Raw genomic sequence first — 22,999 nt, forward strand, 5'->3', positions numbered from 1 at the left:
ACAATACTTTGCCAACCAAGGTCCATCTAATCAAGGCTATGGTTTTTCCCATGGTCGTGTATGGATGTGAGAGTTGGACTGTGAAGAAAGCTGATCACTGAAGAATTGATACTTTTGAACTGTGGTGCTGAAGAAGACTCTTGAGAGTCCCTTGGATTGCAAGGAGATCCAACCAGTCCATTCTAAAGGAGATCAATCCTAGGTGTTCATTGGAAGGGCTGATGCTAAAGCTGAAACTGCAATACTTTGGCCACCTCATGCGACGAATTGACTCACTGGAAAATACTGATGCTGGGAGGGATTGGGGGCGGGAGGAAACGGGGACGACCGAGAATGAGATGGCTGGATGGCATCACCGCCTCGATGGACGTGAGTCTGAGTGAACTCCGGGAGTTGGTGATGGACAGGGAGGACTGGCGTGCTGTGACTCATGGCGTTGCAAAGATTTGGACACGACTGAACGACTGAACTGAACTGAACTCTACTTCTGTTCTGTAGATAAGCTCATTTGTCCCCTTACTTAGATTCCACATATAAGTGATATCATATATTTGTCTTTCTCCTACTTCATCTTGGACTTCCCTAATAGCTCAGTTGGTAAGGAATCCACCTGCAATGCATGAGACCCCTGTTTGTTTCCTGGGTCAGGAAGATCCACTGGAGAAGGGAAAGGCTACTCACTCCAGTATTCTTGGGCTTCCCTTTTGGCTGTTTTGGTAAAGAATGTGTATGCAGTGCGGGAGATCTGGGTTTGATCCCTGGTTTGGGAAGATCCCCTGGAGAAGGGAAAGTCTACCCACTCCAATATTCTGGTCTAGAGAATTCCATGGACTCTATCGTCCATGAGGTCACAAAGAGTCGGGCACAACTGAGTGTCGTTCAACAATGGCACTTTGCCTCTATAGTGGTCATGGCTTTCTCCACAAGCATTACTGGTTTCAGAGGTCCTCACTCTCATCCCCTCATTCTGTTTTCTCATAGCCAGCAGCAATATCCTCCTTTGGTCTGCTCTCCAAACCCCACGTTACAGAACCTAGCCCCAGGACACCCATCTCAGACTGAGGTGCAAAATGCTGTGGGACAAACCCTCTGTAGGTCTCCCTCTGTCCTCCCTGCCACTGACCAATCGCTGATCTCTCCTCCAAGACCCCAAATCTCCCCTTCTGTCCCATCTGATCTCCTTGCTGATAAAGGAGCTTCCCCAGATGTTGCAGCCTGATCTCACATCCAGCTCTATTGGGGACCAGCCTCGATATGACCCAGGGTATCCTCGGGATGAACGGCGTCGGCGTCAGAGAGAGAGAGAGAGAAAGAGAGAGAGACAGGGGCTGATGATTCCTTGGTTTACGCTGGAAACCAATAAAACCCCAGAACGGGGCTTGCTCTGTTTACATAGGCCGCAGGCGCCCTCTCGAATCACTGGAGGCACCCCACCAGGGCACCCCCTCGAGTGGGTCTTAGAAGCCCAGGCAGATAAGTAAACTCAGAGGGCCCAGCGCTCCAAGGATCTCAACCAGAAAAAGAAGAATAGAGAAAAGGATGGAAAAAGAAAAAGAACGACACGGGGAAACCAAGCTTCAATGAGCAAGGCCCAAAACTTTATTTTCCAGTGCTGCTTTTATACCCTAAGTTATGCGCATAAGAAACAGAGAAAGGGAGGTATAGAGTCATGCCAAAATCACGTGGGGTCAGCAGTCTTGACCCTTATCAGGATCAGGGCTTATTTTTGTGTGTCTTGTGATAAAAGTTTTAGGTGGTTTACATCATCTTCTGGCCAGGGTGCCTGCTAACAGTTTTATGGCCCTCTCTCCTAACAATAGGTTAGTTAGCAAGTAAAAGGTTTATATTCTTTTAAGGTGACTTTCCTAGGGTCAGGTGCTAGACACATAACAAAGTTACATTCCTATAACGCACCGGTGTAGTGAGCTGCAAGAAAGGAATTTATTAACTTAAGATCTGATGTGGTTAAATCAAAGGCTACTACTTATAGTCTCTATATGTGATTAATATATTTCCAAGGATACAATAGATAGAGGAAACTGCAGCAAGCATTGATTCAACAATGAAATCTTTTTTAGTACTACTCTAATGATTTTAACTTCTTCAACAGATTCCTGTATTTTAGAATATTAGGCTTTCTGTCCTTGCATGGCTGGGAGGCTATAAACAGTCACACTCATAGTTGTAAGAGCCCGGACAAACTTGTCATGCAAGTTAGAAAGCTATCAGAGGGGCTTGGATTGGAACACTCCTATTAAGCCGAGGAGAACTTTTAAACTACAGCTCTGAATTAATGTTTTCAGAGAAAGGAGGTTGGGGGGACGCCCTTGTAAGTATTAGAGGACTTGGTAAGAGGCGCAAGATAGTAAAGCAGTCAGACTCCAGTTTTCTTTGGGGTAGATGCTCAGGTAAGTCCAGGGGGTTCCTCGAGCCCTGATTAGCCTTTGCCCGTCAGGCCTCTTCCCCAATTGACCTTTGCCATGGGTAGGATTTCCCTCGCTGGCTCCCGGCACAGCTCCCCACCAGGGACTCAGGTCCCATCCTGCTTCTTCTCTTCCTTTTTTCTTCTTTCTTTTGTCCTGCCCAGTTACGTGAGGATCTTTCTTGTCCTTTAGGTGTCCAAGGTCCTCTGCTAGTGTTCATCAGGTGCTCTGTGAGAACTGTTCCATATGTAGATGTATTCTTGATGTGTTTGTAGAGGCAGATGAACTTACATCCTCCTACTTCTGTGCCATCTTGGAAATCCCCTTACTGCTAATTTTAGAAAAACAAAATCATCACTACAAAAAGAAAGCCCATACCCATTATCATCACTTCAATTTCATTCTTTCCCAAGCCCCTGGTAACCACTGATCTACTTTCCTTACAAAAATGCCGATGCTAGACATGACATATAAATAGGATCATAATATATGATATTTTGTTACTGGCTTCTTTCAATTAACAAAATGTTTTCAAGTTTCATTCATGTTATAGAATGTATCATTATTTAGTTTCTTTTTATTGATGAGTAATAGTTCATTCTGTAAATACAGCAAATATTTATCCATGTATCAGCTGATAGATATTTGGGTTATTTCCACTTTGGGGCTATTATGGCTGATGCTGCTATGACCTTTGTTGTATAAATTTTGTGTCAATATTTATTTTCATTTCTTTTGGGTATAGACCTAGGAATAGAATTTTTGGTCCATATAGTAACTCAGCTTTCACTTGTTGAGGAAGTGCCAGACTGTTTTCCAAAGCAACTACACCATTTTATCTTCTCACCAGCAGTGTATGAAGGTTCCAGTTTTTCCACATATTTACCAGTCCTTGTTATTGTATGATTTTTCTGATTGTAGGCATCCTAGTGAGTATAAAATGATACTTAATTGGGGGTTTGATTTGCATTTTTGTAATAAGTAATAATGTCAAGCATTTTTTCATCTGCTTGCTGATAATTTGTACATCTTTGAAGAGTTGTCTGTTCAGATTCTTTGTTATTTTTTAAATTGGGTAATTAGCCTTTTTATTGTTGAATTGCAAGTTCAGAATATATATAGATTATATATTCTAGATACAGGTTCTTTATGAGACACATGATTTGTAAGTATTGTCTATGGTTTGTCCTTTTACTGTATTGATGATATCATTTGCGACACAAGATTTTAATTTTGATGAAGTCCAACTTATTTTTACTTTTTTAGTTTTGTTGCTAGTGCTTCTAATGTTGTATACAATAACTCATTGCTTAACCCAAAGTCATGAAGATTCACCTTTATGTTTTCTTTTAAGAGTTTTAGCTCTTACAGTTATTTACATGATCCATTTTGCATTTATTTTTTGTCTGTGGCATGAAGTAAGTATCCAACTTTGTCCTTTTGTGAGTTTGCAGTTGTCCATTTATATATATATTTATAGAAAATACTAATTTTACTCCATTGAATTTTCTTTGTTCCTTTGTTGAAAATCAGTTGACCATAAATGCATAGGTTCATTTCTAGACACAAAATTCTATTCCATTTGTCTATATGTCTATCCCTATAACAATAACACACTATTATTTTGTAACAAGTTTTGAAATTGGGGAGTATGTGTCTTCTAACATATTTCTTCTTTTTCATGATTGTTTTGGCTATTCTGGGTCCCTTTCACATCTGTATAAATTTTAGCATCAAATTTTTCTTTTTATGGGGAAAAAAGGCAATTGGAATTTTCACAGTGCTTCCATTGAATCTGTGGATCAAATTGGGAAGTAATTATCATTTTAATAATATTAACTTTCTAATCGAAGAACATGGGTTATCTGTGATGCCTTCTATTTATTTACGTCTCCTTTATTTCTTTCAACATTTTTTATAGGTTTTGATGTACAAGTCTTACACTTCTTTGTTAAATTTATTCCTAAGGATTTTATTTTTTGATGTTTTAAATGGAATTGCTTTCTTAATTTCATTTTCAGAATATTCATTGCTAGTATATAAAAATACAGCTGATTTTTGTGCATTGATGTTTTATCCTGAAATCTTGTAATCTTGTAGAATTTATTCGTTGTAGGGTATATGCTGGGTTTGTTAGGATTTTCTGTGTACAAGCTCATGTCATCTGTGAATAGAGAGTTTTATTTATTCCTTTCAGGTTTATTGTCTTCTATTTCTTTTCCTTGCCTGAATACACTGACTGGAACCTCCAGTAAAATGTTGAATAGAAATAGTAACAGTGGCATTTTTTATGTTTCTGATGTAAGGGAATAAACATTCAGCCTCTTACCATTAAGTAAGATTTAGCTGTTGGAATTTTGTGTTAGCATATTCTGAATATAAGTCCTTTGAAACTTCCTGAGAATTTCGGTTCCTGAAATGGCACAGGATGTGGTCAATTTTTAGATATTTTCATTTGTGCTTGAAAATATTACGCATTTTACAGTTGTGCAATTCTTTGTGCTACATATGTCCATGAGACCAAGCTTATTGATTATATTTTTCTGTACCAGGAGTCAATAGAGTTTTTTTTCTTAAAAAAAAGCCTTATAGTAAATATTTTAAACATACACATCTCTGTCACTTCTTCTTAACTATTTTTTTAGCACAAAAGCAGCCATAGACAATGCATTAATGAATGAGTATAGTTGTCATCCAGTAAAATTTGAGTTACATAAACAGGTGACTTGGCCACAGGTTGTCGTTTGCCCGTTTCTGCTCATTACTACTTTTTAAATCTCCTTTTGATCACCCATCATGGATAATAAGTTAAACTCCCTCTGTGATGGTGATTTTGTCTGTTTTTCCTTGATTCATTAATTTTGAGAATATATTAATAGATTCATACAAGTTTAAGAATGTAATCTCTCTTATTTAAACTTTTGGCCTTAATATACGCACTTTATCTCTAGTAGTGGTTTTTGTCTTAAAATCTGTTTATCCTAATATTCATATAAATTATAATACCTTTCTTTTGGTGACTATTTGCCCAGTATGTATTTTTTATTCCTGTTTTTCCCCTAACTTTTCTAAATAGTTGTTTTAGGAAAGTCTCATATAAAAAACCATGAGACTGTATTTTGTAAATACACACTTTTTGCCTTTTATTTTACATATATATATATTTTTAATTGGAGGCTAACTACTTTACAATATTATATTGGTTTTTCCGTACATTGACATGAATCTGCCCCGGATGTACATGTGTTCCCCTTCTTGAACCCCCCTCCCACCTCCCTCCTCCCCTTATTCTCCCTCTGGGTCATCCCCGTGCACCAGCCCCGAGCATCCTGTATCATGAGTTGAACCTGGACTGGTGATTCCTTTCACATATGATAATATACATGTTTCAATGCCATTCTCCCAAATCATCCCACCCTCACCCCCTCCCACAGAGTCCAAAAGACTGTTCTATACACCTGTGTCTCTTTTGCTGTCTCGGATACAGGGTTACCGTTACCATCTTTCTAAATTCCATATATATGTGTTAGTATACTGTATTGGTGTTTTTCTTTCTGGCTTACTTCACTCTGTGTAATAGGCTCCAGTTTCATCCACCTCATTAGAACTGATTCAAATGTATTCTTTTTAATGGCTGAGTAATACTCCATTGTGTATATGTACCAAAGCTTTCTTATCTATTCATCTGCAGATGGACATCTAAGTTGCTTCCATGTCCTAACTATTATAAACAGTGCTGCAATGAACATTGGAGTACATGTGTCTCTTTCAATTCTGGTTGCCTTGGTGTGTATGCCCAGGAGTGCGATTGCTGGATCTTATGGCACCATTTCACACCAGTCAGAATGGCTGCGATCCAAAAGTCTACAACCAATAAATGCTGGAGAGGGCATGGAGAAAAGGGAACCCTCTTACACTGTTGGTGGGAATGCAAACTAGTACAGCCATTATGGAGAACAGTGTGGAGATTCCTTAAAAAACTGGAAATAGAACCGTCTTTACCTTTTAACTAGATCATTTTATCCATTTGCATTTACTATAATTTTTTAATACCTTTGGTATCTTTTATCAAGTTTTTCTGGGTTTTGTTACCTCTTATTTATTTGCTTTATGTTTACACTTAATTTTTTTCTATAACAGAATTTGTTGATTCTACCTTCTTTTTATTTTCTTTATTGGGCACCATAGAAATTTTAACCTGCATTCATTTCAAGTCTCGTCATTATATCCACCCTCCATCCGAACATTACTAGGAACTGAGAACATTTTAATTTCTGTCATCCCTTGCTAACTTACATGTGTGTGTGTGTGCTCAATCATGTCTGACTCTTTGAGACCCCATGGACTGTAGCCTGCCAGGCTCCTCTGTCCATGGAATTTTTCAGGCAAGAATACTGGAGTGGGTTGCCATTTTCTGCTTCAGGGGATCTTCCTGACCCAGGGTGCATCTCCTGCATTGGCAGGTGGATTCTTGACCACTGCGCCACCTGGGAAGCCTTTCCTAATTTATACTACCTTCAGGGATGTAGTTCTATTTTTTAAATACATGCGTACAATTATTATGTTATATTTTCATTGTTTCAGTTTTACCCACGTATTTACCACTTTCTTTGCTAGTGATTCTTTCTTCTATCACAGACCTTCTCAATGGGAACATTTTTCTTCTACCTTAAGTACATGATTTGAAATTTCCCACTGAGGGTCATTTGGTTTCAAACTATCTTGGATTTTGTCTGTCTGAATGTGTCATTACTTCTCCCCTCATTTTTTAAAATTTATTTATTTTAATTGGAGTCTAATTACTTTACATTATTGTATTGGTTTTGCCATACATTGGCATGAATCTGCCCCAGGTGTACATGTGTTCCCCATCTTGAACCCCCCTCCCACCTCCCTCCCCATCCCATCCCTCTGGTTCATGCCAATACACCAGCCCCAAGCATCCTGTATCATGCATCGAACCTGGACTGGTGATTCGTTTCACATATGCTAATATACATGTTTCAATGCCATTTTCCCAAATCATCCCACCTTCGCCCTCTCCCACAGAGTCCAAAACAGTGTTCTATACATCTGTGTCTCTTTTGCTGTATTGTGGAGATTCCTTAAAAAACTGGAAATAAAACTGCCATATGACCCAGCAATCGTACTCCTGGGCATACACATTGAGGAAACAAGATACAATATTGTAAAGTAATTAGCCTCCAATTATAATAAATAATTTAAAAAAAAAAAAAAAGAAAAGAAAGAGACACATGTACTCCCCTCATTTTTGAAACAAAGATATTCTACTGAATATATAATTCTCAGTTGAGTTATTTTTTTTTTTAGCACATTGAAGATGTGCCTTCCAATGTTGTTTTTAAGAAGTTTATCTAATTTTTATTCCTTTGAAGGTAATCTGTCTTTTCTATCTGGTTTTCTTTTTAATATCCCCTCTTTGTTCTTAACATTATGGAGTTTTACTATCATTTGTCTAATTGTGGACTACTTTTTATTTATCCTGTTTGGGATATATTGGATTTCTGAACCTGTCAAGTGTTCTTAAGTTCTGGAAAAATCTTAACTTTTCTCTTTAAATATTACTTATGCCCCCTCTTTCTCCTTTCTTTTGGAACTCTGATTAGACCTAAGTTGATATTTATCGATCTATTGTACATCTCAATTTCATATTTTTTTCATTTCTTTACTTAATAATTTCTCTCAGGACTACTCATTCACAAAGTCCCTCAGCAACTCTGAACTGTTTCTGATCTATCAAAACTTATCAACTGAGTTCTTTAAGTTTTAATCTGCAGTTCTAGAAGTTCTCTTTCACTTTATTTCCATTAGCTTTGGTAATTTTTGTAGTCTCTTGTTTAAACTCAAATTTCCCCTTTTGTTTCTCTAAATATAAAAATATATGTTGTTGTTCAATTGCTGAGTCCTGTCCGACTCTTTGTGACTGCAAGGAATGGAGCACACCATAACTTCACTGTCCTTCACTGTGTCCTTCACTCCATCTTCTGGAGTTTGCTCAAGTTCATGTCCATTGAGTCAGTGATGCCATCCAACCATCTCATTCTCTGTCTCGCCTTCTTCTCCTGCCCTCGATCTTTCCCAGCATCAGGGTCTTTTCCAATGAGTTGGCTCCTCGCATCAGGTGGCCAAAGTATCAGAGCTTCAGCTTAAGCATCAGTGCTTCCAATGAATATTCAGGGTTGATTTCCTTCAGGGTTGATTGGTTTGATCTCCTTGCTATCTGAAGTACTCTCAGGAGTCTTCTGCAGCACCACAATTTGAAAAAAAAAAAAATTCTTTGGCACTAAGTCCTTCTTTATGGTACAACTCTCCCATCTGTACATGAATACTTGAAAAACCATAGCTTGCACTATATGTACCTTGTCAGCAAAGTGATGTCTCTGCTTTTTAATGTCTAGGTTTGTCATAGATTTTCTTCCAAGGAACACGTGTCTTTTAATTTTGTGGCTACGGTCACCATTCACAGTGATTTTCAAGAATAAGAAAATAAAATCTGCCGCTTGTCCACTTTTTCCTCGTCTATTTGCCATGGGAATCAAGATTGCCAGAAGGAATATCAATAACCTCAGATATTCAAATGACACCACCCTTATGGCAGAAAGTGAAGAAGAACTAAAGAGCCTCTTGATTAAACTGAAAGAGGAGAGTGAAAGAGTTGGCTTAAAGGTCAACATTCAGAAAAATAAGATCATGGCATCCAGTCCCATCACTTCATGGCAAATAGATGGGGAAACAGTGGCTGACTTTATTTTTCTGGGCTCCAAAATCACTGCAGATTGTGATTGCAGCCATGAAATTAAAAGATGCTCACTCTTTGGAAGGAAAGTTATGACCAACCGAGACAGCATATTAAAAAGCAGAGACATTACTTTGCCAACCAAGGTCCGTCTAGTCAAGGTAATGGTTTTTCCAGTGGTCATGTATGGATGTGAGAGTTGGACTATGAAGAAAGCTGAGGGCCGAAGAATTTATGCTTTTGAACTGTGGTGCTGGAGAAGACTCTTGAGAGTCCCTTGTACTGCAAGGAGATCCAACCAGTCCATCCTAAAGGAGATCAGTCCTGGGTGTTCATTGGAAGGATTGATGTTGAAGCTGACACTCCAATACTTTGGCCACCTGATGCGAAGAGCTGACTCACTTGAAAAGACCCTGATGCTGGGGGGGATTGGGGTCAGGAGGAGACGGGGACGACAGAAGGTGAGATGGCTGGATGGCATCACCAACTCGATGGACATGGGTATGGGTGGACTCTGGGATTTGTTGATGGAGAGGGAGGCCTGGCGTGCTGCAGTTCATGGGGTCACGACTGAGTGACTGAACTGATTTGAACTGAACTGAACTGAATGGGACCAGATTCCATGACGTGATCTTAGTTTTTTGAATGTTGAATTTTAAGCTAACTTTTTAACTCTCTTCTTTGAACCTCATCAAGAGGTTTTTTAGTTCCTCTTTTCTTTCTGCCATTAGAGTGGTATCATCTGCATATCTGAGATTGTTGATATTTCTCCTGGCAAACTTGATTACAGCTTGTGATTCATCCAGCCTGGCATTTCATATGATATAATCGGCATATAAGTTAAATAAGCAGTATGACAATATACTGCCATGCCATACTCCTTTCCCAATTTTGAACCAGTATATGTTCTATGTCCAGTACTAACGATTGCTTCTTGACCTGCATACAGGTTTCTGAGGAGACCAGTAAGGTTGTCTGGTATTCCCATCTCTTTAAGAATTTTCCACAGTTGTGATCCACGCAATTAAAGGCTTTGGTGTAGTCAATAAAGCAGAATTAGATATTTTTCTGGAATTCTCTTGCTTTTTCTCTAATCCAACGGATGTCAGCAATTTGAGTTCTGATTCTTCTGCCTTTTCTAAATCCAGCTTGTACATCTGGACGTTTTCAGTTCATGTACTGCTGAAGTCTAGGTTGAAGGATTTTGAGCATTACCTTGCTAGCATGTGAAATGAATGCAGTTGTACGATAGTTTGAACATTCTTTGGCATTGTCTGTTTTTGAGATTGGAATGAAAACAGACCTTTTCTAGTCCCATGGCCATTGAGGAGTTTTCAAAATTTATTGGCATATTGAGTGCAGCACAATAATAGCATCATTTTTTAGGATTTTAAATAGCTCTGCTGGAATTTCATCACCTTCACTAGCTTTGTTTGTAGTAATGCTTCCTAAGGCCCACTTGACTTCACGCTCCAGAATTTCTGGCTCTAGGTGAGTGATCACAACATCATGTTTATCCACATCTTAAGGCTTTTGTATAGTTCTTCTGTGTATTTTTGCTACCTCTTCTTAATCTCTTCTGCTTCTGTTAAGTCGTTACCATTTCTGTCCTTTGTAGTGCCCATCTTTGCATGAAATATTTCCTTGATATCTCCAGTTTTCTTGAAGTGATATCTAGTCTTTCCCATTCTATTGTTTTCCTTTATTTCTTTTCATTATTAGCTTAAGAATGCTTTCTTACCTCTCCTTTCTACTCTCTGGAACTCTGCATTGAGTTGGGTTTGTCTTTCCCTTTCTAATTTACCTTCTACTTTTCTTCTTTTCTCAGCTGTTTGTAAGACCTCCTCAGACAACCATTTTGCCTTCTTGCATTTATTTTTCTGTGAAATGATTTTGGTCACCAGCTCCTGTACGATGTTATGAACCCCCATCCATAGTTCTTCAAACACTCTATCAGATCTAATCCCTTGAATCTATTTGTCACCTCCACTGTATAATCATAAAGAATTTGATTTAAGTCATACCTGAATGATCTACTGATTTTCTCTACTTTCTTCAATTTAAGCCTGAATATTTCAATAAGAAGCTCATCATATGAGCCACAGTCAGATCCTGGTCTTGTTTTTGCTTCTCCATCTTTGGCTTCAAAGAATATAATCTGATTTTGGTATTGACCATCTGGTGATGTCCATGTGTAGAGTCATCTCTTGTGTTGTTTGAAGAACTGTTTGTTATGACCATTGTGTTCTTGTAGCAAAACTCTATTAGCCTTTGCTCTAGTTCATTTTGTACTCCCAAGGCCAAGCTTGCCTGTTACTCCAGGTAACACTTGACTTCCTACTTTTGCATTCCAAACCCCTATGATGAAAAGCGACTTAGCAACAGCAGCAGCATGGTGAAAAGGACATCTTTTTTTTTTTTTTTTTTGATGTTAGTTCTAGGTTAAGTCTTCATATAACCATACAACTTTAGCTTCTTCAGCATTAGTGTTTGAGGCATAGATTTGGATTACTGTGATACTGAATGGTTTGCCTTGTGAGAAAACTGAGATTATTCTTTCCTTTTTGAGATTGTACCCATGTACTGACTAGAGCCAGATATCTTGGAATGTGAAGTCAAGTGGGCCTTAGAAAGAAAGCATCCTTCGAACAAAGCTAATGGAGGTGATGGAATTCCAGTTGAGCTCTTTCAAATCCTGAAAGATGATGCTGTGAAAGTGCTGCACTCAATATGTCAGCAAATTTGGAAAACTCAGCAGTGGCCACAGGACTGGAAAAGGTCAGTCTTCATCCTAATCCCAAAGAAAGGCAATGCCAAACAATGATTAAACTACCGCACAATTGCACTCATCTCACAGGCTAGTAAAGTCATGCTCAAAATTCTCCAACCCAGGCTTCAGCAATATGTGAACCGTGAACTCCCAGATGTTCAAGCAGGTTTTAGAAAAGGCAGAGGCACCAGAGATCAAATTGCCAACATCCGCTGGATCATGGAGAAAGCAAGAGAGTTCCAGAAAAACATCTATTTCTGCTTCATTGACTATGCCAAAGCCTTTGATTGTGTGGATCACAATAAACTGTGGAACATTCTGAAAGAGATGGGAATACCACCACCTGACCTGCCTCTTGAGAAACCTGTATGAAGGTCAGGAAGCAACAGAACTGGACATGGAACAATGGACTGGTTCCAAATAGGAAAAGGAGTACGTCAAGGTTGTATATTGTCACCCTGCTTATTTAACTTGTATGCAGAGTAGATCATGAGGAACGCTGGGCTGGAAGAAACACAGGCTGGAATCAAGATTGCCAGGAGAAATATCAATAAACTCAGATATGCAGATGACACCACCCTTATGGCAGAAAGTGAAGAGGAACAAAAAAGCCTCTTGATGAAAGTGAAAGAGGAGAGTGAAAAGGTTGACTTGAAGCCCAACATTCAGAAAACGAAGATCATGGCATCTGGTCCCATCACTTCATGGGAAATAAATGGGGAAACAGTGGAAACAGTGTCAGACTTTATTTTTGGGGGCTCCAAAATCACTGTGGGTGCTGACTGCAGCCATGAAATTAAAAGACGCTTACTCCTTGGAAGGAAAGTTATGACCAATCTAGGTAGCATATTAAAAAGCAGAGACATTACTTTGCCAACCAAGGTCCCTCTAGTCAAGGGTATGAGTTTTCCAGTGGTCATGTATGGATGTGAGAGTTGGACTGTGAGGAAAGCTGATCATGGAAGAATTGATGCTTTTGAACTGTGGTGTTGGAGAAGACTCTTGAGAGTCCCTTGGACTTCAAGGAGATCCAACCAGTCCATTCTAAAGGAGATGAATCCTGTGTGTTCATTGGAAGGACTGATGCTAAAGCTGAAGCTCCAATACTTTGGCCACCTCCTGCAAAATGTTAACTCACTGGAGAAGACTCTGATGCTGGGAGGGATTGGGGGCAGGAGGAGAAGGGAATGACAGAGAATGGATGGTGTCACCGACTCGATGGACATGAGTTTGAGTGAACTCCGGGAGTTGGTGATGGACAGGGAGGCCTGGCATGCTGTGATTCATGGGGTCGCAAAGAGTCGGACATGACTGAGTGACTGAACTGAACTGAACTGACCCCATGTACTGCATTTCGGACTCTTGTCACCAAATACTGATTGGTCATGGTGGAGAGTTCTGACAAAATGTTGCCCACTAGAGAAGGGAATGGCAAACCACTTCAGTACTGTTGCCTCGAGAACCCATGAACAGTATGAAGAGGGAAAAATATATGACTCTGGATGATAAGCACCCCATGTCATAGGTGTCCAATATGCTACTGGGGACGAGCAGAGAAATAGCTCTAGAAAGAATGAATTGTCTTGGTTAAAGCAGAAACGATGCTCAGGTGTTAATGCGTGTTGAAAGTAAATTCCGATCCTGTAGGTGAAAATGATACATAGAAACTTGGAATGTTAGGTTCATGAATCAAGGTAAATTGGACATGGTCAAGCAGGTGATGGCAGGAGTGAACATCAACATTTTAGGAATCAGTGAACTAAAATAAACAGAAATGGGTGAATTTAATTCAGATGACCATTATATCTACTACTCAGGACAAGAATCCCCTTAGAAGAAGTGGATTAGCCCTCATTGTCAACAACAACAAAAAAAAATACATGTATTTGATATCATATGTTCTAGTGTAGACATTTTTGCGGCTCTGATTCTGCTCTTTGTTGTTTCTGCTAGCTCTTATCAAAATCCTTTCTAATGTCTTCTAATTTTACTTCTTTTTTCGAAATTGTGGTTTCATATTTTTAGAACTTTATCTGTTGTAATTCTTTGAAGACAGGGTGGCTTCCTCCAGAGAGGATCTGTTCATTTGCATCTACTACATATTTTTGGGGATACCAGCCTGGGAGCACACTACATGTATACTTGATTTGAGATTTCTTAGATTATTGAGAGTTTTGTGCTGTAGTTTATGAGTTCTCACTTGTGACTGTCAATTCTTAGGAAATGTTCTTTCTTCTCTACTCAGTGACCAATCTTTGAGACAATCAGTTATCCTAACAGTCCCTTGTAATGAAATGTTTATTTCTAGCTCAACCTTAATTTAGGATGCAGCATCTTGAGATGCAAGGGTCTCTTAAAGTGTCTCCAGTAAGATTGCCCACCTCAAGCTCATCTGGGTTTTGTTTTCTGAATCCATACTCCATTAACCATCTGTTTCACAGCAAATGACATCAAGGTAAAAGCTGGTTTTGTTTTTCATCTCTACATTTTTGCCTTCACTTAATGTCTGGCTTTTGAATAGTCTTTATAAATAGGTTACCAGGTTATTCTTGCATTTAAGATGGTTTAAAATATATTTTGGTCTTCCCAGGTGGCATTAGTGACAAAGAACTCGCCTGCCAATGCAGGAGACATAAGAGATGCAGATTCGATCCCTGGGTCAGGAAGATCCCCTGGAGGAGGGCATGGCAACCCACTCCAGTATCCTTGCCTAGAGGAGCCTGGCAGGCTACATAGTCCATAGGGTCTCAAAGAGTCGGACGTGACTGAAGTGACCTAGCACACACGCAAAATATATTTTATCAGCATTTTTCAGTTGTTTTCAGTAGGAAGGTTGGTAAGGATTCTTATTCTGCCATATGCTGGAAAAAAAGAAGTCCAGCTATTTTATATTTTTGACATGAACTTTTTCCCTTCTAGCTCCCCATATATACCGCACCACCTCTCCAGTCTAAATATGTTGAAGATCAGCCTGGTCATTTACAAATGGGCTTTGCATCCATTCGCACTACAGCTGGTCGTTATATTGGCTGGTGCAAGGTAAGTGAATTCTGATAGTGGTTTAGTATCAGAGGGTTCTCATTTGTATTACATAGCAGTTGTTCCAGTTATCCACTGATATGTAACAAATTGCCCCAAAACTTAATGGTTTAAAATAGTAACTATTCTAACTCATGATTTTGTGAGTCAAAAATTTAATCATACTTCAGATAGCTGTTTCTTCTGTCGCATATGGTATTGACAAAAGTCACTCAATGGCATTCGTCAGGTGAATGGACTGATCCAGAGGGTCCAGGACAGCTTCATTCTCATCGCTGGCACCTTGTCACAGATGGCTATGAGGCTGGGCTCAACTGAGAATGTTGACTGTAGCATCTACACCCAGCCTCAGGTAGTCAGATAACTTACATGGACAGTTCAGGGCTTCTAGAGAAAATGTTACAAGAGGCCCTAGTCACAATTCACCAAGCTTCTTACCTATCTTAAGATGTCCAGGAAGGTTACTTGTACAACATTTTGTTGTTAAAAAAAGTCACTAAGGCCAACCCAGTTTTTATGGGAGAGGAATTAGATGCCATCTCTCAGTATGAGTAGCAGCAAAAATTTTGTGGGCATATATAATGTTCTCTACCACTACTGCATAGATTAGAGTTCAACAAGCATTTATGTCACATGGCATGTACAAAACATTCTGAGGTTACTTCTGCATTGTTCCTTATTTGACTAAGTAAAATGTTCACATGTTGGGTTTGGTTCATAAGTAATTTCTGACTGTAGCCATCTATTGGGCAAAATAGGATTCACCTTATTTTAATACTTAGCTTTGAATCAACACTATCCAGCATTAGAATGGTGGAATAAGCTAGTACATTATTGCTGTTTCACTATCACATCCACATAGATGTGTGCTAACATCAACATTCCAGTGTCAATGTCATAGTGATAATGTTGGTACTATTATTTTAATCATTGTGACCTAATAACCACACAACTTTTCCTCAAATCTAACCTATCCAATTGTGAACCCTTGTGCCTCTTTTTGTTTCTAATCCATTCTTTTTAGAAAGAAAATTCTAATGTTCTTAAATAGCAAATCTTTGAACTATGGTCATTTCAGCTGGTATTTCAAACATCTGATGAATATATGGTGTTTTATTTTATGCCTGTCAAACAATTCTGATAGACGTTTAATGCACTCTTAATAGTTTGACTATTTGTACTATAGTTTGGCCTTAGCAAGAAATAGCTTAACTAATAGGGTCTGAATCATGCCCCTGAGGCTATATATCAACATCTGGATGATTCAGACTGAGGTCTCCTGAGAGCTCATTTTCCATAGTGTCCTCAAAGTTGTTTTCAGTGAGGGAAATTGTTCCTGAGAGATCTTTAAGTTGCTATTGTTACCGTCACCCAATTTAAGACCAAAAGAACTTTTTATTTTGTTAATATGCTGAACTGAATAGGTTGAAATAAGGTGCTTTCAAATGCATTTCATCTTCAATATAAACGTTTCCTCTCTATTTTTCCCTTAAAAAATAATATATTCTCTAAAAATTACCTCTGACTCAAATTACATTCTGCATTAAACTTAGAATCATGGAGGGCAAATTCATTTTCTATTTCTATTCCTTAGTGTTTTGAAATTTAGGTAGCAGTGACCTCCAGTGGTAAAAGTGAATTCCTAAACACAGCTAAGGAAAATTTCCCAAAAGTGACTAGTTTTCTTCCTCAACAGTTAAATGATTCCCAATCAACTTGTCTGTAAGTATTATAACTTTGAAGGTAACATTTTCTCAAGAGAAAATCCCTAAGGATAAATAGCTCAGTGGCAATTAGGGTACCTGTTGGTTTGTACAGCTTTAAAACACAATGAACATGTCCTGCATCTGATCATCATGAAAGTATCTGAGACAAAGTTACTAATTTTGTCAATAGCAATAACATTTCTTTCTTATTTAATGTAATTATTTATATTTTCTTTGCTTTGAAAAATCTTTTATTGTTGTCATTGTTGTTTTCTTTTGTTGTTTTTATTCCATGATTTCATAGAATTTAGTTCACAGAAGGAGACTATATATTTACACCGTGTTTTGTAGTTCCATTGATAGAGTACAGCATAACAATGGGCAGTTGGTACCGGTAAATTATTCCGTACCTTCATTTTTCTTCTGATGTAATTGAGATAATACCTATTGAAAAAAATGTGTGTAACAATATTTCCTATATTAAAATAGAAACAGGTAAAATGAGTAATTTGATTTAAATCTTTAATCCCTCCAATGGGTTAATATGATGTTGATTTGCAGAGAATTTATGTTCCTTTTGAAAAAACAAGATGGATAGCAGTCTGTGTAGGATGATTTCTATCCTAAGGTAAATGTGTTATTTATTTTTCTAATGCACACTATAAAAGTCAACATTCAAAAAACTAAGATCTTGACATTTGGTCCCATCACTTCATTGCAAATAGATGGCGAAACAATGGAAACAGTGACAGACTTTATTTTCTTGGGCTCCAAAATCACTGCAGATCGTGACTGCAGCCATGAAATTAAAAGACACTTGCTCCTTGGAAGAAAAGCTATGACAAACCCAGACAGCCTATTAAAAGCAAAGACATTACTTTGCTGACAAGGTCCATGTAGTCAAAGCTATGGTTTTTCCAGTAGTCATGTATGGATGTGAGTTGGACTCTAAAGAAAGCTGAGCGCCAAAGAATTGATGCTTTTGAACTGTGCTGTTGGAGAAGACTCTTGGAGACCCAACCAGTCAATCCTAAAGGAAGTCAGAGATCCAAACAGTCTATCCTAAAAGAAATTAGTCCTGAATAGTCATTAGAAGGACTGATACTAAAGCTGAAACTCCAATATTTTGGCCACCAAATGCGAAGAACTGACTCATTGAAAAGACCCTGATGCTGGGAAAGATTGAAGGCGGGAGGAGAAGGGAACATCAGAGGATGAGATGGTTGGATGGCATCTCTGACTTGATGGACATGAGTTTGAGTAAGTTCCGGGAGTTGGTGGTTGACAGGGAAGCCTGGCATGCTGCAGTCCATGGTGTCGCAAAAGTCGGACGCAACTGAGCAACTGAACTGAACTGAATGCACACTGAGAAAAAGGGAGATGAAGCACTTTGTTTAGGCTTTTTGTCGTTTTCTCCACTAATCATTAATGTTGTTGCTGTTACATCTTTATTAATGAGATGTTGCTTCTAAGCTGAAATGTACCTCTCTTCATGCTTTTTAAAAATTCCATTCATTTTTCTACACTGTCATAAAATAAGATGATAAATCTTTGTATTTCTGTAATAACTTTTCTGTGAGCTGCTCTGATTATTTTCTAGGCATTACTTTTCCCATTTATATGATGAAAATAGTAACATGTATTGTCCATGTTAAAGAGATGAAAAACAAGAAGAGAAGCTAAGTTCAAGAAGTGTCCTGATAGATAATAGAGAAGCTAGATTTATTTTGGTTAAATTTCATACATTCTCAGAGATGTGGGCTATTTGATCTAATTATCGACATCTTCAAAAATACAGATGTCCTTTTTCCCCCCTTTTTTGCTTAGGGTCTTTATGTCTTTGTGAAAAATGGGATAATGGATACAGTGCAATTTGGAAAAGGTAGGTGAGTGAACCATCTATATTCAGAAATGTTCTATTGTCTTTTTAACTTCCGGGGTTTACATGTGAGAAAACAAACTCGGAATGTTATCCATTATCATGTTTTTCCAACTCAGAAGATACTCCATTTAGCAGTTTATGACAATAATAAAGCAATGGCATCCATTATTTATTTAGCGATTATTATATGCTGAGGCACTATAATAAGCATTTTACCTAATTTATCTAATTTAATTTTTTAGCAAACATGTGAATGTTGGTATGATACTTATCCCATTTTATAGATGAGGAACCTGTGGTTTAGAAGTTTTAAGTGAATTACCAATGTCACCTAGCTAGTAAGTGGCAACACCTGGACTCAAACTGTTTTGGCTACAAAACCCATATTACATATTCATAAACCATAAGCTAGAGATATATCTCCATTATTATTAGTTAGTTTAAATAAATACTGTTTGCTGTTAAAATGCATAGTAGTTTGCTACCAATTGCTGGGAAACAGTACTTCAATTAGTCACCCTAGAATATTTGAGCTAATGTTGGAAAACAATTGTATTTGACTTGTTAATTTGATAATGGAGTTTGGCAGCAGATATAGCTCCCTTCTTAGCCTAAGTCAGTTGTCAAATGTGTGTGGGGGGGGGGGGTAGGGACAGAAAGATTAGCTAAAATTTTTAAATGTCACTGATATTGATAACCTGTATGTGTATCATCATATAATGTGTGTAGAGATTAATTCCAATTAATTCCAAGTTATATGCCTCATCAGTAGTCTTGAGGAATATTAAATAAATGAACTGCTTTAAATAGTTAAATAATTATGATAGAAGAGTGTTTTTTGGGGTTGCATGGAACCAGAAACCATATAGACATATAAAAAAGTCAAGAAATCTGGACCTCTACCCACTCTCCATCTATTTTTTGTCTGTACTCTGACCATTGGTTTTAACTGAGAGCAACAACTACTCTGAGGTTACTGGGGAATAGTGTGACAAGCAGAGTGTAGTAGCTCCATGTTTTACTAGACCCTTATTCAAAGTTCCTTAATAAAGTATCTATTTCAATTCTTTCTGGATCCTACCATTGTTTAAATAGATAAGGCCAGAAGCATTTCCATTATTGTGCATACACAATCAGGAATTTACTTTATAGTAATCCATCTTAAGGTGTGCATTCTAGCATTATATTTCATTAAAGTGTAATAATCACCTCTATTAAGAAAACAAATGCTATTAAATAAGCTGTGGAAGGAAGATTTTAATTCTGTAGCAGGTAACTATTATAACTGGTTTTTTAAGTTGCTGCTCAAATCATTATTTTGTGTAGTTCTTTTTGTTGTTGTTTAGTCGCTAAGCCTTGTCCAGCTGTTTGCAACCCCATGGACTGTAGCCTGCCAGGCTCCTCTGTCCTTCACTATCTCCTGGAGTTTGCTCAAACTCATGCCCATTGAGCCAGTGATGTCATTCAACCGTCTCATCCCTTTTGTCTTGATCTTTCCCAGCATCAGAGTCTTTTCCAATGAGTTGGCTCTCACGAATGTTTAAGTCATCTGCTGTTATCTTAGCAAATCTCTTAACTTTTCATCATACTGATATGAATGCCCAATTGTAAGTTATTCATATTAATTTTTAACTGATTTCTTGAGATGCATATGTATATCTGAAGAATCCACCTCGAGATTTTCTTCCAAAAATTGGAGTGATTACAGTTTCAGGATTGGCAGGCTTCATTTCAGCAAGAAAAGGTATGGTTAAAATATATATATGTTCCCTCTTTCAATGCTATTATACTAATTTCTGAATTTTACTGCTACAGGAAAACCTCATATTCCTTATTGAATATTGGGACTTATCCCTTACTGACACTAGGATAGGCTAACGTAAAAAATTTTAGATTCTATAGTACCGTGTGTTTACTTTACTTTCACAAAGACTTTTTTGTATTTTTAGAAATACAGTGATTCCAAAAGAAGTCCAATATCATTAGTTATTAGGGAAATGCAAATTAAAACTACAGTGAGTGAGATGTATGAGAGTAACATGGAAACTTACAATACCATATGTAAAATAGATAGCCAATGGGAATTGGCTGTATGATTCAGGGAACTCTATAACAATCTAGAAGGGTTCGATGGGGAGGGAGATGGGAGGGAGGCTCAGGAGGGAGGGGATATGGGTGCACCTATGGCTGATTCTTGCTGATGTTTGACAGAAAACAACAAAATTCTGTAAAGCAATTGTCCTTCAATTAAAAATATTATTAAAAAAAAAAAAGATACAGTGAGATAATAATACATACCTACTAGAATATGTCAAATTAAGAAGAATGCTTATACAAAATGTAGTTGAAAATGTAGAGCAACTGACACTCTTGTACACTTTTGGTGGGAATATAAAATGAGATACCCATTCTGGAAAATAGCCTGACAGTTTCTCATAAAATTAAACATGTAATTACTATGAGATCCAGTATTCCCACTCTTGGGTATTTACTTTGGATAACCTGTACACTAATGTTTATAGTTGTCATTGTTGTTGTTCATTTGCCCAGTCATGTCTGATTCTTTGTTTCCCCATGAGCTGCAGCATGGCAGGCTTCCCTGGTGTATTTATAGTAACTCCATTCATAACCACTGAAAGCTGCAAACAACCTAAATGTCTTTCAACAGTGAACTAGTCTATGGCACATTCATGCAAAGGAATACAACTTAGGAACAAAAGGAATGAACCATTGATATGTACAACAATCTTGATGAATCTGAGTTAAAGAAGTCAGTCGTAAAAAGTTACACAATGTATGATTCCATTGATATTATTCTCAAAAAGGAAAAACTTTAGTGACAAAGAATAAGTCAGAGGTTCACAGGGGTTAGGAGTGGGGGAAAGGTGTGACTACGAAGGGATAGCATGAGATAAATTTTAGGAATGATAGAACATATCCTGATTGTAGTGGTGGTTTCAAACTCTGTACATATATTAAAATGGATAAAACTGAACCCCCCCCCAAAAGTTGAATTTCCTGAATGGTCATTTAAAAATAAAATTTAAAAAATATATAGCTGTTCCTATTAAAATTGTAATTTATCATTTTGTTTTTCATCTTTTAGATAACATTATTTTTTACAAGATCTTAATAATCTCTCGCTATTTAAAAAGGATCTTGAAAATTTTACATTTATATAATAATGTATACTAACCATTCAAACTGCTTTTCTCTGCTTAGTTGTGACCACCCATATTTGGGGGGACTATATTAAGAAATTGAGACAGAGATACTGATATATCTCATAGAAAATATTTATTCCCTCTTGGTCTCATCTTGATCAAGGTTGTTGGAACTGACATCAGCTAGCTGGGAATGGAGATTCTGAGGTAGACAACTCACTCACTACTCTCATTCAGCACTTTAGGGTTAATACATTTCATTTCTTTTCATATTTGTACTCTGTATCTCTACCAACTTTGTCCTTCCTTCTCACTATACCACTTGTACAGAAAGAGTCCCCACAGCCACTCCCAGGTTTGATGGTTAGCTCAGAAGACTTAGAGGATTCAACCTATAGTCATATTCATGGCTAAGATTTATTCCATTGAAAGGATGCAAAGTAAAATCAACAAAGGGAAAAGATACATCAGGCAAAGCTTAGGGGAAACGAATTACAAGCGTCCAGGAGTTTTCTCCCAGTAGAGTCAGGTAAGTCATGTGTGCGTGCTCAGTCAGTTCAGTCATGTCCAACTCTTTGCGACCCTATGGACTGTAACCCACCAGGCTCCTTGTATAAGTCATAAGATGCACCTAATTCGTCCACTAATGAATTGTGACAATACTTATGAGATGATGTCAGTCAGAGAAGCTTATTAGAAACTGAGTGAACAAGGCTATTATCGGAGGCTAGTCATATAAACACTATCTGTCTGGCATGTACCAAGATTCCAGACTCCCAGAAGGAAAGTTTCAATAGTGGTTCAGCATAAACCATGTTATATGGGAGAAGGAACAAGATGGAGGAGGAATAGGATGGTGAGACCACTCTCTCCCCCACAAATTCATCAAAAGAACATTTGAACACGGAGTAAACTCCAAAAAACAACTTCTCAATGCTGGCAGAGGACATCAGGCACCCAGAAAAGCAGCCCATTGTCTTCGAAAGGAGGTAGAAAAAAGATAAAAAGAGAGAAAAAAGAGGTAAGGACGGACCTCCGTCCCGGGAAGGGAGGCTTTAAAAAGAGAAGTTTCCAAACACCAGGAAACACTCTCACTGGCTAGTCTGTGGCGAGCCTTGAAGCCTCAGAGGCCACATAACCGGGAGAAAAAATAAAGAATTAATTCAGTTCAGTACAGTTCTGTCGCTCAGTCGTGTCCGACTTTCTGTGACCCCATGAATCACAGCATGCCAGGCCTCCCTGTCCATCACCAACTCCC

The 22,999-nt window shown here is 38.0% G+C and overlaps 1 protein-coding gene across 2 annotated transcripts in view; it reads left to right on the plus strand.

Annotated features, from left to right (window-relative positions):
• The window catches only part of APOOL (apolipoprotein O like), a 128,427-nt gene that overhangs the window by 78,035 nt on the left and 27,393 nt on the right, over positions 1-22,999 (plus strand). For both annotated transcript variants that reach the window (XM_055438112.2, XM_055438114.2), the window contains 3 exons: positions 14,870-14,989; positions 18,523-18,577; positions 20,223-20,321. In XM_055438112.2, coding sequence (XP_055294087.1) covers positions 14,870-14,989; positions 18,523-18,577; positions 20,223-20,321 — 274 coding nt within the window. The remainder of the gene's footprint in view (positions 1-14,869; positions 14,990-18,522; positions 18,578-20,222; positions 20,322-22,999) is intronic.

Source organism: Moschus berezovskii, chromosome X (genome assembly GCF_049115385.1).
Source record: "Moschus berezovskii isolate FMDL1 chromosome X, NW_MosBer_1.0, whole genome shotgun sequence".
NCBI classification, from domain to species: domain Eukaryota; kingdom Metazoa; phylum Chordata; class Mammalia; order Artiodactyla; family Moschidae; genus Moschus; species Moschus berezovskii.